The following is a 17,951-nucleotide window of genomic DNA, read 5'->3' as shown; positions in this document are numbered from 1 at the left end:
ATGTCAAATTCGACCTGCCTGTTTGTCAAAGTTGCGATAAAGGGTTTCGACAAGATTGGACGTAGCCATTGAAAACACAAAGGAGACACATAAGACTTTCTTATAACGTACTAACGTATAATACTTTCTAATATAACTTTCTAATATATAACGTATAAGACTTTCTAAGACGTAAAAAGGTCAATATCTTGTTTAAAATAACATTTAGAAACTATTAAACTCCCCATGAGGATTATTGGGCTTATAAGCCGTAACCTGACCAAAAATAAAGTGTGTGTTGTAATCAGAAGCCGTTTTCGAGAAAAAAAAAATAAAACAAGTTTTTGAAGAGATCAGATGACATAAATAAAATTCGGTTCGTACGTTTAATGTAGATAACCGAGCGGTTTCAAACTATAAATCATCCATATTTTCATTTATCTCTACTACCTTGAAACAGATCTTTAGAAATTAGAGTGCGTGTGACAGTTTGTTTTTTATTTAATTACCAATGGTATTTTTGGAAAAATACTTTGTACATATTTTTGGCCATGTTTAGGAGTATATAAACATGGAATTTCTCACAAAAAATATCAATTCCCTAGAAACATATTGACCATTGGTTAAGATAGAAAAATAGCATTAGATCAAAATGGAGTAGATTCCTCTTACAAAAACACTATTACAAGGCGAGGATTGGGACTTTTATTGTTTCAACTTTGATCTTTTGACATTATTCCACCTCATTTATTTCACCCTCTATTTTAAAGTAATGTGTAGTGCAGATTATAACCTGTGCAAACTCTATATAGCCAAAACTTTTCTTATTATTTTGATTCTTCAGTTTTAAGAAGTTGGTTAGACTTTCATGCTTCTTTGATTTCTAAAATGGAGATTCTTGCATATATAACATAGAGTAGATCCTTATAGTATGACAGGAGAAAGTGGATCTTCTCTAAGGGCTGTCTGAGAATTTCCTTTTGAGATTCTTCGTTGAATTGAACCGATTAAAGAATTTCATTTCAGTTGCATTCATTTGTATTTTCTTCTTGAGCGCTTCTTTTATAAAGAAAATGAAATTCTGTCAGTATTTTATAAATATCCTATGGGAAAGCGCCGAGCTCTATATTCTTGATTATAAGATAGTGTAAGCCTTAAAGTCAGGAAACGATTTGTACTTGGTATTGTTTTCTTATAATCTACGAGTGTATTCTCTTGATTAAAATGCTCAGATGAGCTGAAAACTTAGTCTTGGTCTTACATTGCATCTCTTTTCAGCTTGAAAATGAAGTTTTTTTAGTTAGATCTAACATTAATTTACAATTATTTTCTTATCTCAGGCAATAGCATATCCTGACCAATCATAAAATGCTGTTTTTTGAGAGAATAAGTGAGCGCAAGCTTTTTCTTACTTAGAGTGTAGGAACTGAATATTCTTAATTTTTTTTTTACAACAGAGAAAGGGGTAATATTATTCCCCCTGGTCTCTCTCTCTCTCTCTCTATCTGCCTCTCTCTCTATCTCTCTCACACACACTCTTTTTCTCTTTCCTCTTTTAGTCTATTGTCATTCTTCAAGTGTTTTTTTTGTGCATAACTAAACAGCATTATAAAATCTTAAGGGCATATCGCTAGTGGCTCACATAGTTTTAAAACAGATTAAAATTAGCTATTCGCTTAGAAGTATACTTTTAAAATTTAACACCCCAAACTGGAATCTTTCTCAGAAAGTACAACTATTAAAATGTTTACTTAGTTAACTTGCACTATCACAAAAACGTGTAACGTCAGGCATAACAAAACTTTGATCGTGCTGTTACAGCAACAAGATATTTTCTTTTCAGTCAAACCAAGGCATCAAAAATATTCCAGTTCACAAGGTACCGATGTACGCAGCAGGAGATCCTGATCACGCTCGAAGAGACCTCTACAATTCAATTGCTGAGGGAAAGTATCCCTCATGGACTATGTATATCCAAGTTATGACTCAACAGCAATTTATTGAAACGAAAGCTTTCAATCCCCTTGACGATACAAAGGTATCATAATTTTCACTTTACATTGCCTAAATTGTTTCTTTTTTCATGATTCTTTCAAGTCAATCTTGGATTAAATAAATTCACTTACCAAGAGATAAGGGAAGGGAATTTGTTTAAAAGATATGTAATTTAAAGCATTTATATTTACTAATATTCTTATTCAACTTGTTATTTTAACACCGCGTCTTTTATCTCTCTTGCTTTTCCGTCTATGCTTTTTATTTCTGTTCTTATCGATTTGTCAAACAGTTCGTGGTAACGAACTGTAGTAAGGAGCGACCCGGCCCGCTCCAATAGTAACCAAAACTCTAAAAAATGGAATTTTGAAACCAGTAGCTACATCAAAAGAATGGCACTTTAATGCTGATTTTAGATATATAAGTTTTATCAAGTTTTGTTTTAGCCATCAAAAGTTACGAGCTTGAAAAAATTTGCCTTATTTTAGAAAATAGGGGAAAACACCCCCTAAAAGTCATAGAATCTTAACAAAAATCACACCACCAGATTCAGCGTATCAGAGAACCCTAATGTAAAGGTTTCAAGCTCCTATCTACAAAAATGTGGAATTTTGTATTTTTTACCAGAAGGCAGATCACGGATGCGTGTTTATTTGTTTGTTTGTTTTTTATTGTTTTTTTGTTGTTTTTTTTTCCCAGGGGTGATCGTATCGACCAAATGGTCTTAGAATGTTGCAAAAAGGCTCATTCTAACGGAACTTTTTAAGCGACCAAAAAAATTGGAGGGCGCTTAGGCCCCCTCCCACGCTAATTATTTTCCCAAAGTCAACGGATCAAAATTCTGAGATTGCCATTTTATTCAGAGTAGTCGAAAACCTTATAACTATGTCTTTGGGGACGATTTACTCCCCCACAGTCCCTGGGGAGGGGCTACAAGTTACAAACTTTGACCAGTGCTTACATATAGTAATGGTTACTGGGAAGTGTACAGACGTTTTCAGGGCATTTTTTGGTTGGGGGGGAGGGGTTGAAAACAGGGGGATATGTTTGGGGAAATTTCCATTGAGAAATATGTCATGGGGGAAGAAAATTTCCATGAAGGAAGCGCAGGGTTTTCTAGCATTATTTAAAAAAAAAACAATGAAAAAATAAATATGAAAAAGTTTTTTCAACTGGAAGTTATGAGCAGCATTAAAACTTAAAACGAACAGAATTTATTATGCGTATGAGGGGCTCACCTCCTCCTAATACCTCGCTCTTTACGCTAAAGTATTTTTAGTAATTTCAACTATTTATTCTATGGTTTTTATGGCACTTGGTATTAACCAAGTGACAGATAGCAATCGCCAATTCTGTCGGTCTGTCTGTCTGTCGGTCTGTCGGTCCCGGTTTTGCTACTTTAGGCACTTCTAGGTAAGCTAGGACGATGAAATTTGGCAAGCATATCAGGGACCGGACCAGATTAAATTAGAAATAGTCGTTTTCCCGATTTGACCATCTGGGGGGGAGTAGGGGGGCGGTTAATTCGCAAAAAATAGAAAAAATGAAGTATTTTTAACTTATGAGCGGGTAATTGGATCTTAATGAAATTTGATGTTTGGAATGATGTTTTGTCTCAGAGCTCTTATTTTAAATTCCGACCGGATCTGATGACATTGGGGGGAGTTGGAGGGGGGAAACCTAAAGTCCCGGTTTTGCTACTTTAGGCACTTCCAGGTAAGCTAGGACGATGAAATTTGGCAAGCGTATCAGGGACCGGATCAGATTAAATTATAAATAGTCGTTTTCCCGACTTGATCATCTGGGGGGGAATGCGGGGCCGGTTAATTCGGAAAAAATAGAAAAATTAAGTATTTTTAACTTATGAGCGGGAGATTGGATCTTAATGAAATTTGATGTTTGAAATGATATTGTGTCTCAGAGCTCTTATTTTAAATCCCGACCACATCTGATGACATTGGGGGGAGTTGGAGGGGGGAAACCTAAAATCTTGGAAAACACTTAGAGTGGAGGGATCGGGATGAAACTTAATGGGAAAAATAAGCGCAAGTCCCAGATACATGATTGACATAATCGGAACTGTTTCGCTCTCTTTGGGGTAGTTGGGGGGGGGAGTAATTCTTAAAAATTAGAAAAAATGAGGTATTTTCAACTTACGAACGGGTGATCGGATCTCAATGAAATTTGATGTTTAGAAGGATATCGTGTCTTACAGCTTATTTTAAATCCCGACCGGATCTGGTGACGGGGGCGGGGAGTTGGGAGGGGGAAACCTAAAACTTGGAAAACACTTAGAGTGGAGGGATCGGGATGAAACATGGTGGAAAAATAAACACAAGTCCTAGATAGATGATTGACATAAACGGACCGGATCCACTCTCTTTGGGGTAGTGGGGGGGGGTATTTCTGAAAAATCAAAAAAATGAAAAATCAAATCAAAAAATCAAAAATCTTTATGAAACTTGATATTGAAGGATATCGTGTCTCAGAGCTTTTGTTTTAAATCCCTACCACATCCGTTGACATTGGGGGGGGGGGGTGGGGGGGGAAACGTAAAATCGTGGAAAACGCTTAGATTGGAGGCATCGAGATGAAACTTGGTGGGAAAAATAATCACAAGTCCTAGATACGTGGTTTATATAACCGGAACGGATCTGTTCTCTTTGGGGGAGTTTGGGGGAGAGGTATAATTCTGAGAAATTGGAAAAAATGAGTTATTTTTAACTTGCTAAGGAGTCATCGTATCTTAGTGAAATTTGATATTTAGAAGGACCTCTTAACTCAGATCTCTTATTATAGATCCCGACCGGATCCAGTGTCATTGGAGGGAGTTGGGGGGACCGGAAATCTTGGAAAACGCATAGAGTGGAGAGATCAGGATGAAATTTAGTGGAAAGAATAAGCACAAATCCTAAATATGTGATTGACATAGCTGGATCAGATCCACTTTCTCAGGGGGAGTTGGGGGGGGGGGACCTAATTTGGTAATTCGGAAAAATTAGAAAAAATGAGGTATTTTTAACTTACGAACGTGTGATTGAATCCAAATGAAATATAATATTTACAAGTACTTCGTGTCTTAGAGCTCTTGTTTAAATCATGACTGGATCTGGCGACATTGGGGGGAGCTGGAGGAGGAAACCGGAAATCTTGGAAAACGCTTAGTGTAGAGAGATAGTGATGATACTTGGAGGGAAGAATAAGCATATATCCTAGATATGTGATTGACATAACCAGACCGGATTGGATCTCTTTGGGGAGTTGGGGGCGGGGGTTAATTCGAAAAAATTAGAGAAAATTAGGTATTTGTAATTCACGAACGGGGAATCAGGTCTTAAATAAATTTGATATTTAGAAAGACCTTATGCTTCAAAGCTTTTATTTGAAATCCTGACCAGATCTGGTGAAATTGGGGGGAGTTGGAGGGGGAAACCGGATATCTTCGAAAACTTGAAAATTGAGGTATTTTTATGTTACGAACAGGTGATAGGATCTTAATAAAACTTGATGTATAGAAAGATCTTATGTCTCAGATGCTCCATTTTCAATTCAAATCGGATCCAGGGATATAGGGTGTTGGAGGGGGGAAAGAGAAATCTTGGAAACCGGAAATCTTGGAAAACGCTTATAGTGGAGAGATCCAGATGAAACTTGGTGGGAAGAATAAGCACAAGTTCTAGATACGTGATTGACATAATTGGACCGGTTCCACTCTCTTTGGGGGCGTTGGGGAAATTTCCAGTGCTTTGGCGAGTTTGGTGCTTCTGGACTTACTAGTACGATGAAAATTTGTAAGCGTTTCAGGGACCTGCACAAATTGACTTGATAACAGTCGTTTCACCGATTCGACCATCTCGGGGGCTGGTGGGAGAGGGAAAACGGAAAAAAGAGGCTGGCTGATATTCGTGGTTAGAAGAGAGCTTAAAAGAGAAGTTTGACTAGCAAAAGAACTTATTTAGGTGCTTCTCCCATTAGGTTTGGCCACATAAGGATTTTCCATTAATTGAGGTTGGACAAATTGTTCTTGACAAGAATCCAAGCAGTTTCCATGGAGAAGTAGAGCAAATTGCATTTTGTGTAGCTAATCTTGTACCTGGAATAGAGCCATCTATGGACAAAGTTCTGCAGGTAATTTTCATAGTTTTTTAATCCTTCAATTTTTGCTCTGATGGAAATTTTGAAGGAAATCAAATTGTACTTTAAAACGACCTGCAAAATGGGTTCATAAAATAAATCACGGTTCTGTTTTGCCCTTACCTGTTTTTCGTCTTTTTTTTGTGCGTAATTTATTTGTTTCCCATCGTCAATAGGGTCATTTAAAAAAATCCCCCTTTCCTTTGCTTTTCTTTTTTTGCCACCAGACAAAGAGACATCGCAATCAAAAGTTGGCAATATTTCAATGATATATTCCAAAAGAATACCCAAGGATTATTGAATTCAGAGAATGTTGCCAAAAACGCGGAGGCTGGTTTAAACTTCACTGGAGTGTAAATTTTAAGGATCAATTTCTTCAGACTTAAAAAAAAAAATAAAGGAAAAACAGCCAAAAACTGGTATTATGGTAATGGGATGAGCCTAGATGTCTCTTCTTCTTTAATTTCCTGGATCATAGTTTCAAGAAAATTACATCCACTGAATGTTTTACCCACAAGAAACACCCCCTAGGAAATTTTCTTCAGAACCATTTTTTTTATCACAAAACTTGTTCTGATCGAAAATTACCATTCTGCAACTTTTGTACCCGACAATTTTTGGCTTTCTGTGATTAATTTAGTTTTCATCACCAAAAATATAATTTCAAAACGTTTCCCTGACATTTTTGGTAATTTTGTTCTATGCATAAAGTGCCAATATTTTGTACTATATTACCAGCAGTCGCCGATTTTTTTAATGATAGACATGGCACCCAGGTATCGTTGAATCCACAGAAACCTGCAATTAATTCGTACGTTGGGAATATATTTAGAGGTTCCACAGATTTAAATAAGTATAAAAAGAGACTAGTCCTGCCAAAAGTTGTTTTACGTAAAGAAAATCATTACAGCTCATAGGATTCCAGAGAACACTTTTGCCTAAAAGTCTCCTTTTCTGCAAGCTTCTGGATTATCATAGCACATAATTACAGACACTGAATCCCGTGCCCACAAGAATCATGCCAAATAAAGAAGGCTATAATAGAAATTTATATCACTGTCAAATTGTATTCTTGAAAAAAAATTGAAAATTGGTTCGGTAGGAAATTACATCTCTGTAACTTTCTTGAACCTGAATAAATTTTTCATCTTTTTTTTGTGTAACTATTACATCGATTACATGGATGTGTAACTATGTGTGTAACGATTACATCAACAGAATATTGTAATAATCACATGGGCAGAAATCCATTTCAATGTTGTATATCAATAAATGACAAAATATCAACAAGTGTAAACGTAGTTTTATCCATGAAACTTGCATCTGTAGATAACTTGGTCAAATAAATAATTGAAAAAAAAGTTCATTAAACCTACAATGGGCCAAATAGCTAAATCGAAAATTCCTTTCCGCTTTGGCCGGGGCTTATACCAGTATATTCCTTGTGCATAGGTAGCTCTAGGTCAAAATAACTATATTGCATAAGAAGAATTGGATACCAAATCTGGTTTGCCTGAAAATAAGAAAATAGGCACACAAAAAATTATTTGTTAACCTTGCTTTGCAATCGTCGAATTTTTGTTATTTTTAATCCACTTCGATGCATAACCCTATTTATGGCATTTGGTATTTACAAAGTAACATATAGCGATCGCAAACTCTGTCGGTCTCTCGGTCGGTCTGTCTGTCGGTTTCTCTGTCGGTTTGTCTATCCCGGTTTTGCTAGTTTAGGCACTTCTAGATAAGCTAGGACGATGAAATTTGGAAGGCGTATCAGGGACCAGACCAGATTAGATTAAAAGTAGTCATTTTCCTGACTAGACCAGCTTGGGATGGTTAATTCGGAAAAAATAAAAAAACAGGTATTTTTAACTTACGAACGGGTGATCAAATTTTAATGAATTTGATATTTAAAAGGATTTCGTGTCTCAGAGCTCTTGTTTTTAATCCCAACCGGATTCGGTGACATTGGGGGGAGTTGGACTGGAAAATCTAAAATCTTGGAAAACGCTTAGAGTGGAGGGATCGGGATGAAACTTGGTAGAAAAACTAAGCACAAGTCCTAGATACGTTATTGACATAATCAGAACGGATCCACTCTCTTTGGGGGAGTCGGGGGGAGGGTTTATTTTGAAAAATTAGAAAAATTGAAGTATTTTTAACTTACGAAGGAGTAATCGAATCTTAATGAAATTTCATATTTAGAAAGAAATCGTAAATCAGATCCTTTATTCTAAATCTCGACCAGATCCAGTGTTATTTGGGGGAGTTGGGGGGGGGTAAATCTTGGAAAAGGCTTAGAGTGGAAGGGACGGGATGAAACTTAGTGAGAAAAATAAGCAAAAATCCAAAATACGTGATCGACATAATTGGAACGGATCTGCACTCATTGGGGGAGTTGGGCGGAGGGTTAATTCTGAAAAATAAGAAAAAATAAGGTAATTTTAACCTTCGAAGGAGTGATAGGATCTTAATGAAATTTCATATTTAGAAGGATCTTGTAACTCAAATCTCTTATTTTATTTCTCGACTGGATCCAGTGTCATTGGGAGGAGTTGGGGGAGGGGACTGGAAATCTTGAAAAACGCTTAGAGTGGAGAGATCAGGGTGGAACTTGGTGGGAAGAATAAGCACAAGTCCAAGATACGTGACTGACACAGCCAGACCGGATTCACTCTCTTTGGGAGAGTTGGGGGGAGGAGGGTAATTGAGAAAAATTAGAAAATATGAGGCGCTTGCAACTTCGAACGGTTGATCAGATCTTAATGAAACTTGACATTTAGAAGGATCTTGTGCTTATAATCTCTTATTTTAAATCACGACCACATCTGGTAACAATGGGGGCTGGAGTTGGAGGGGGAAACTGGATATCGTGGAAAACGTGAAAATTGAGGTTTCTTTATCTTACGATTGGGTGATCGGATCTTAATGAAACTTGATATATGGAAAGATCTTATGTCTCAGATACTCCATTTTCATTTTGAATCGGATCCAGGGACATGGGGGTTGGAGGGGGTAAACAGAAATCTTGGAAACAAGAAATCGTGTAAAACCATTAAAGTGGAGAGATTGGTATGAAACTTGATGGGAAGAATAAGCACAAGTTCTAGATACGTGATTGACATAATTGGAACGGATCCACTCTCTTTGGGGGAGTTGGGGGGGGGGGGGGTAATTCGGAATATTAGAAAAATTGAGGTATGTTTACCTGAAATTTGAAATTTAGAAGGAACTCATGTTTCAGAGCTCTTTTTTCAAATCCCGACCAGATCTGGTGACTTTGGGAGAGTTGGAGGGGAAAACCAGAAATCCTGGAAAACGCTTAGAGTGGAGAGATCGGGATGAAATTTGGTGGACAGAATAAGCAAATGTCGTAGACATGTGACTGACGTAAACAAACTGGATCCGCTGTCTTTGGGTGAGTTAGGAGTGTCCAGTGCTTTGGCGAGTTTGGTGCTTCTGGATGTGCTAGGACGATGGAAATTGGTAGGCGTGTCAGGGACCTGCACAAATTGACTTGATAAAGTTGTTTTCCCCGATTTGAACATCCGGGGGGGGGGTGAAAGGAGAGGAAAAATTAGAAAAAATGAGGTATTTTCAACTGATCGGGTGATCGGATCTTAATGAATTTTGATATTTAGAAGGACCTTGTGTCTCAGAGTTCTTATTTTAAATCCGACCGGCATTAAGTCTCTGATTTTCTTTTTAAATTAATCTATTGATTCTTAGAGTTTTGCTAGAGCTCATGCAATATGAGCTCTTGGCTCTTGGCTCTTCCGACCTCGTCACAAGTGCCATATGAGCTCTTAGCTTTCGTTTTTATACCATATCTCCGATAGTCCAAGTTAGTATATTTCATTATTTTTTTTTTTACTCCCATGGATTGGCCCGAATCTCTTCCTAAAATTCTTATGCATCCCTTGATACGAGTAAAACATTTATGGCAACTATTTTCTTATAATTTTACAGTATTAAGCTAAGCCAAAGTTTGATACTTTCATGATATTTTTAAAGATTTTTGGTAGGTAGGTTTTTATTGAACAAGGATTATTGAACAATGGTTCAATATTAACGGTTCAACGGTTTTTATTGAAGAACGGTTATTATTTTAAAGGCAAAAAATAAATACAATAAGAAGAGCCATTTCTATGAAGCCTAATTGTACCGATTTTAATTCTTTTTCCATGGACAAAATATTCATTCAAGTATAAATAATAAATAAACTTTACTACGTTGAGACCTGTTTTGAAATCTAAGCTTAGCTATGTTTCTCAGAATTATGGGAAAAAGAAATATTTTGAGAAATTTTTCAAGCAGATAAATTGACAATTGGAAGCTGAAGCATTTCTGCAATAAGGAAAGAGGAAGTTTTATGACAGCTCATTTTTGAATTATTTATCAATAATGTCGTATCACTTTACCTCTGTGAATTCTGTATGTTTTAAAATACTTATAGATGGTCCAGAAAGAAGTTGGTTAAGAAAAACTTCATGTTCTTTTATGGGTTTTACAAGAGGACTTTAAGACTTGAGTAGTCTTTAACATGAATACATATTTGTGGCTTACAATACAAGTTAATCTTCACTAGAAGTTTAGCATGTCAAAATTCTTTTATGTTATATAGTACTGTGTTTTAATTCGTACACAAGCTTAAAATATACCTTTATTCGCGTTCTTTTATATGAATGTAAGATATTGAATGTTGATCTTTCATTCTCTGGGTTTTTAGTGAACTTTGTAACTATCATTATTATAAATTCAATGTGGCAATTGATAGAACTTTGAGTTACAGTCATAGATGAATTTAGAAAAGAAAATTATTTATAAGACAGTTTTAGGCTGGACAGTATTTACCATTCTTTTCTTCATAAAAAGTATAAGTATTGCTACTACTAATAACTCAATGCAGCACCAAGCCACCTGAGGCCAGCACAGCTACACACGCTCCTCCTCCAACCCCATCTATTCAAGGCCTCCCTCTTTACACCATCCCAGGAAGTTCCCATTTGATTTAAATCTTTATTTATGACATCCTCCCACCCCAGACGAGGACAACCTGCTTTTCGCTTAACCCCACACGGTTTGCTAAAAAGGACAATCTTTGGCAGTCTGTCATCCTTCATCCTCAGAGCGTGGCTTAGTCATCTAAACCTTTCTCTAATTACAGCCCCAGAAAGCGGAATTGAACCACATTTTTCGTACAATCTACTGTTTGAAATACGATGAGTGAGCCGGGTAACCAAAACAATCCGTAGGCAATTTCTCTGGAAATATCTAGCAAATTTTCATCCACTTTTCAGAGCACCCATGCTTCAAAGCCGTATTTGACCACTGTCATTACTGTAGCGTCCAATATTCTAATCTAATCTTGGTTTGCAGACTTATCTTCCTATTTTTTCAAACTTCTTCTAACTGTGCAAAAAAATCCTGAGCCTTTGCTATTCTATTTATAACATATTCTCTGCTTCCACCGTCTTTACCAATAATACTACCAAGGTACGTGACGCTGCCCACCTGATCAATCTTTTTGTTACCTAAAGTCACCTTTTCATCTTCACTTATTCCTAGCCTTTGTGACTCAGTCTTCTTAGCATTAATTTTCAAACCTATTCTAGCACCCTGAACTCGCAAAACCACTAAAAATTCATTCATTTTGCTCACACTTTAATCTAATATGCTTAAATCATCAGCATAATCTAAGTCCTGGAGAGCTTTCTTCCCCATTTCATTCTGTGCTCTCCAATCGCCTTTCCTGTGCTCTTCAAGACAAAGTCCATCAAAATGATCCATATGAAGGGGGATAGAACACAACCCTGCTTAACTCCTGATTTAATAAAAAAAACTGCTGCTAACCACATTTCCTACCTTAACCGCAGCAGTATTATTCTTGTACATAGCACAAATCACTTCAATGTATTTGTCTGGTATACCATATAAGGATAAGACCTTTGCTAAAGCTCTTCTATCAACAGAATCTAACGCTTGCTCGAAATCGATAAAACTGAGGATCAAAGGTGTTTGACAACGAAGGCGCTTCTCAATTATTAACTTCAGAGTGATAACATGGTCGATGCATCCTCTACCTTTTCTAAAACCGCTCTGTACTTCTCTTAAAACTTTGTCTACAGCATCTCTCAGTCTAAAAAGTATCATATTATTAAGTAATTTGTTACCAGCCTTGATAACTACGACACTCACTCTTATCGCCTTTCTTATACAGTGGTTTAATTAAGGTTTTCCCAAAATCATTAGGTATTTCCTCTTTTTCAAAAATCATATACATAATCTTCACTAACTTCCTTACCTAACAGCGGAATATTTCTCTTTTTACAACACGGTTCTGCTTAACACCTCTGAATGTAACTTTAATAAATACTCGTATTTTTGATTTACCAGGTTTATTGTCGATGCATACACTTTGCTTTGATTATTACTGATCTTTAAATGTATTTGATCTCCCCCCCCCTTTTCATGTGGCATCTGGCTTATGATCATAAATTGTAATTCTTTCTTCTTTTTTTTTTACAAAATCGAGATATTTGTCGAGGAATCTTCAAAAGTCACAATAGCTTGCTATTGTGGTGCAATAGCTATTAGTAAAGTTTTATTCCAAATATTTATTTTCTATATAATAAAAAAAAAAACTTTGAACATAACCTTCTAGACACTTCATCACTTTTGTCGTGCTATTCTAATCTTATGTATACAAGGTCTTCATGGTGACTTAAATTATTGATAATGCGTTCCTTTCCGCTTACTAATAGCAGGAAAATTTTTGTTTTACTTCTCCTTAAAAATCAGTTTTGCCTTCTCAAAAGTAAAATTTTCTTATATCTAGGAGGTTGTATACTGCTTATCACAAATTTATATTGACTTTTTTCTCCAAAACATTCGTCCAAGCTTCTATCTAATCTGATGGCCTGTCTCCACGTTGTTGTTTTTTTTATTTAGTAATTTTTATACCTGATAAACAAATACTAAGTAAGATCCATTAAAAATTAGTTTTTCATCTAGAGCACACAAAGGTGAAATCTGAAACTGGACTATTGAAGGCACATTGACAGGGTTTCAAAAATGAAACAAACTATCTACGTAAACGGGTGGTTGTGCTAATATTTTCACTGATTTACTGTGTTTATAACATTTTGTCCCATCTAGGTTTTATAGTCAAAGTCAAAAAGGTTGTATAGTCAAAAATGTTTATTGAGTATTAAGCTAAAAAACCAAAAAGTTCTTGACTGGAAAAAAGAAATCTGTCTGTCACCCTGTATAAAATGTCAGCATATTGCTTAAAATGCCAGATTGGATATATTTCGAGCAAGTAGCATTCCTAAGAAAATTTCCTACCCGAAAAATTTCGTTGTACTTTTCACAAATATTAACAATTGGATTCAAAATCTTAGGGAGTGATATTATCAATAAACAGACTTGCTATCAAGCTAAAAACACTCTTTTTAATTTTTCTTTTATTTAGGTAATGAATAGCTAACAAAATCAAATTAGGGATTGCTTATACAGTTTGAGACTTCCGTGACAATCGCGAAGCATTACTTTTTTTTAACAAAAAATTTCTCAGAATAGCTCTATATCCTTGGTTGATTCGTGAATGGAGTGTACATTCTTGTAAATCAGAAAAAAAGTAATGAGTATTAAAGTGTTCTTATAGTCTGTTTCTTTTTTAATCCCAATGTTTATTGTATTTTATATTTTTCTGTGTATTTTAAAAAGCAAATGGATTCTAGTAACAGATAATAAGAAGTAATTTGGTGTAGAAAATTATAGCATTAACGATTCTCATAACAGGCCGTTTTTTCTAAGAGATGTGATATGCGCCACTTTTACCAGTATAATTGCTTATAGACATAATGAATTATTTGTTAATAGATTATTATATTAAAATCCATAATATTTCCACTTTTGCAATCCTAGGGAAGAGCGTTTTCTTATGCCGACACCCAAAGATACAGGATTGGTCCAAATTTCAAAGAGCTACCGGTCAACTCTCCGCTTTCTTGCTCATCTAATAACTATTTAATTATGGGCCCGATGAATTCAAAGTATATGCAAAAAGATGGTCCAGCCCATTTTCCAAATTCTTATTCTGGGCCACAGCCAGATAAAGAAAAGAAGTTTTTTTCTCAAAAGCTATCCACCTCTGGACTTGTAGACAGGTCAGTTAAAATATGTTTTTTAATTTTTAATCTTCTCGCATGTCGACTGTACCGAACCTAGCAATCCTAACCTTCCCATTGTTCTTTTAACTGATTTTACTAAATAAAAGGAATTTAGTAATGTGCCTTAAGCGTGCTCGAGCGCAGGAATTGTTATATCTAAAATGTGTTTGGAAATGGGCAAAACTGGAAGAGCTAAAATGCAAGCTAGTTATATGTAAGACACAGATAACTATTAAACAGAATTTAAAAAAAGACATTATCTTCTACTGTGTGTTCTACAAATTAATTGCAGTCTTTTACTCTCAAAATGTGTCCCTTTCCAATGTTAAAAAACAAAATGCGATTTAAACTCCAAGTAAAAAAGTTAGCCCAGCTTGGAACTACTATAACTTAAACTTTTTTTTTAATACATAAAATGAACTAAGTTAATTGGAAAAATTCACGTTTGGCCCCCTTTAGAATGCCAATGAATTTTTTTCTATGCATATACTTTTTCTTTCTGTGCATTAGAACTTATCTTAGACAATGTGAAAATGAATTACTTTTTCTCCAAAGGTTTTCTCAGTGGGTCCTTTATAATCAAGCTATCATCATAAGAAGAACAAGAAAGAAAACGACTTTGTAAAGTACCTAGACTTTGTAAAGTACTTTTTAGTACAATCTTTAGCAAAAAAAAAAAAAATGTCCCTAGATTCTGAACAAATACCTCTTATCTTCATAAAAAAAAACTAGTCTCAAAAATCCTTACCCCCCCCCCATATTTTCTTGAACTGACACCCCTGCTACCCTTAAGAGGAATTAAGATATTTCTTAGGGAATGGTGGGATAGGGTGCCTAACAAAATACGATTTAGGCCAAAATAAGAATTCCTTAGGTCGGAGCTAATCTTGGCTAGGATTTCTTGCCTTAATTCAGCTATCATATAATCAATCTGTCCATCTGATGAGTTATGTAATACATTAGATTCAATACATTTTCAATATCTTATAGCAACGATAGAAGAATTCTATTTTCGTACATTTTTTTCAGGACTAGTGACATCAATTCACGAATATTTGGCAGGTGATTTTTCAAAAATAAATGTTTGAACTTGACAGCCTTCATCTGAGTCAGGATTTATTGAAAAGTAAAACTAAGACTTATGAATCTGTTCACGTTTACCTTCTTTTAAGAAAATTTTAATACGAAAGTTCTCTTTAGTGATAATTATATTGGCAACTAGAAAAACACTTTTTCTAGTAACATTATAACTACTAGATTTACTATTGTTCATTTATTTAACTATAATTTATACAGATTTATTATTATGTAATTATCATTGAAGAGAGCTTTCGTATTAAAATATTCTGAAAAGAAGGTAAACTTGAACAGATTCGTGTGTCTTATTTTTACTTTCAATAAATCATGGATATTTTGGATAAATATTTTGTTTTAGGCCTTATAATAAATTAGTAGTGATACTTTTTTTTAAATCGCTCATTTCAATAAAAGTTTGAGTTTGACAGCCGTCATCTGAGCGGGTGTTTATTTAATTATTTTATTTGTTGATATCATTTTGCTTTACTGGACGACTTCCGTTGAATCCAAAACCAATTTAACAAGGTTCAATTTTTTACTATTGCCAAATACGTTGCTGTAATGTGTTTTATTCGTCGAAAGCTTGCTCAGGTAATAGTTAATTCTCTGTTGTCTCAGTTTGTGTAATAGTTTTCAAATGTGTCTATTTTTCCAAGCAAAAAACATTGTGATTTACGTTGTTTGTATTGGTGAATAAATCATATAATACAGAAAGCCTAATTATCCTGAAAATTGCCTTTTTTTGAATCAGAAGATTAACAGTCTTTTTTTAGTGTATATTTTTAGAAAAAACCTTTCAGAATTCGTATTTTGGTTTCTCTGTTCTAGCAGAGCACAAATTGTAATATCGTCATCTGTCTCATTAGTTGAACGGTAATTTTGATGCACAAAACCTTCTCTAATTTTATTCGTTCTTTTGAATCAATGCAGGTGTTATAAATATAATGCCATCTACATTAAAAAAGCCATAACTTCACTTTGTCTAAAAAGAGGAGAAGCATAACTTTTTTTTATCTGCGAATGAAGTTACTTTATAATATTTCTTGTGTTTAAACTAAAGTGGCTTAAAATGGTGAAGAACGTTAAAATGCATGGTTCTGCTGAATTAAAAAAGAATCTCAGCGTTTACTAGTCACCATTAATTCTTTGCATTATCAAAATTAATTTTTTTATAGATGGCACTAGATGACAATCTTGCGGCATACTGGTAATGATCACTGCTTTTAAATCCTGGATGAGTTTTGTAAAAGGTTATAGCCTTGCACGTGTTCAAAATGTATATATTTTGTTTTAATGTCATTCTGAAAAATGTTTTGTTTGAAGTTGTCTAAGAGTTGCTTACCTCATTCTCCTAGAAGTTAAGGCTAAAGCTGAGTCAGAGCAAAACATCTTTTAATTTTCAAGAAATGGTGTTAGACAATAAAGCCATTTTGCCTTTTATAGTTTTAGGTTGTGTTTCATTTGAAATATTCACGACAATCAACGACGATCTACAGTAAATTACAATTTAAACCTTTCAAAAGCCAACCTTGTCCTGTGTAAATGTTTCATCTCTATTAGATCTATCTTCAAAGCAATTTATTAACGCTTGACTTTTTAGATTTATAATGATAGTCTCAACATTTTAATTTTTAAAAAATTATAAAATTTAAATCAGATCAATCCCAAATAATTTTCTAGAAGCCAGTTTTATGAAGTCAAAACTAAAGGTGCACTCAATAATACCGATTTCAAGCTGTAGATTGCGATGGAGTGGCGGAATGAACTGAATAGATTAATTGAAAACCGGCTTTTATGAATTTTTTAGTTGAACCCAACACAAAATATTGTTGTCTACGTATAAGCGAGCTCTTGAAGCTTGGAGAACATATATGGTTGTTATATTACCAGTGCATTGATAGAATTAAATGTAAAAATTACACTTTTTATGCACATAATAGCTACGATACGCTAGACTTTCCATTTAAATGCATTGAACAGCAAATATGAGGCTAAAATTTTTCCCGAAAACTTGATTTCAGCCATAGTAATGGCGTAAGACAATTAAAAATCTACTAAAAGATTAAGAAACGTATACTTCAGATCAAACTATAGGACATAAGTGTTGTGATAGGTTTATAAAACAAGGAATTTGAGAAAGATGAATATTTGAAATCACAAGTCAGAGAGGCTGAAAATATTTTATAAATTATTGAATTTCTTTGAAAAGTCTTCAAGACGCTATAATGTCTAAAATGGTTGTTTCAACATTTGTTTCCGGTCTTCAGATATCTGGTATTTGAACATCTTGAGTCTTAATACTGATCAAATATTCTGCTAGTAGGTGATTCCAACATTTTTTTAGTTTCTAGAGCAATTTTTAAGAACAAAATTTTGTGTCTATTTGTCATTGGGCATTGTAGCTAAAAGGCTAAGCCTCTAAAAATCAGGTTGCATTAGCCCTGAATCAAAAGTTATTTTTTAATCATTATTTAGTAAACTTTTAAGTATTCAGACATGATTGTTTGCATAAATGATGGATTCCTTGATGTCCTTTAAGCACTAAAGTTATAGCTAAGTTTTGTTTCTAAAACATAATGTATCCCTTAATTT

At 34.7% G+C, this 17,951-nt stretch overlaps 1 protein-coding gene across 2 annotated transcripts in view; it reads left to right on the top strand.

Annotated features, from left to right (window-relative positions):
• LOC136039218 (catalase-like) overlaps positions 1-17,951 on the top strand; it is an 85,452-nt gene that overhangs the window by 61,062 nt on the left and 6,439 nt on the right. For both annotated transcript variants that reach the window (XM_065722754.1, XM_065722763.1), the window contains exons 6-8: positions 1,823-2,017; positions 5,950-6,102; positions 14,038-14,279. In XM_065722754.1, the coding sequence (XP_065578826.1) occupies positions 1,823-2,017; positions 5,950-6,102; positions 14,038-14,279 (590 nt within the window). The remainder of the gene's footprint in view (positions 1-1,822; positions 2,018-5,949; positions 6,103-14,037; positions 14,280-17,951) is intronic.

The sequence above is a fragment of the Artemia franciscana genome, chromosome 2 (genome assembly GCF_032884065.1).
Source record: "Artemia franciscana chromosome 2, ASM3288406v1, whole genome shotgun sequence".
Classification (NCBI taxonomy): domain Eukaryota; kingdom Metazoa; phylum Arthropoda; class Branchiopoda; order Anostraca; family Artemiidae; genus Artemia; species Artemia franciscana.
This window is presented reverse-complemented; position numbering and strand designations above follow the sequence as displayed.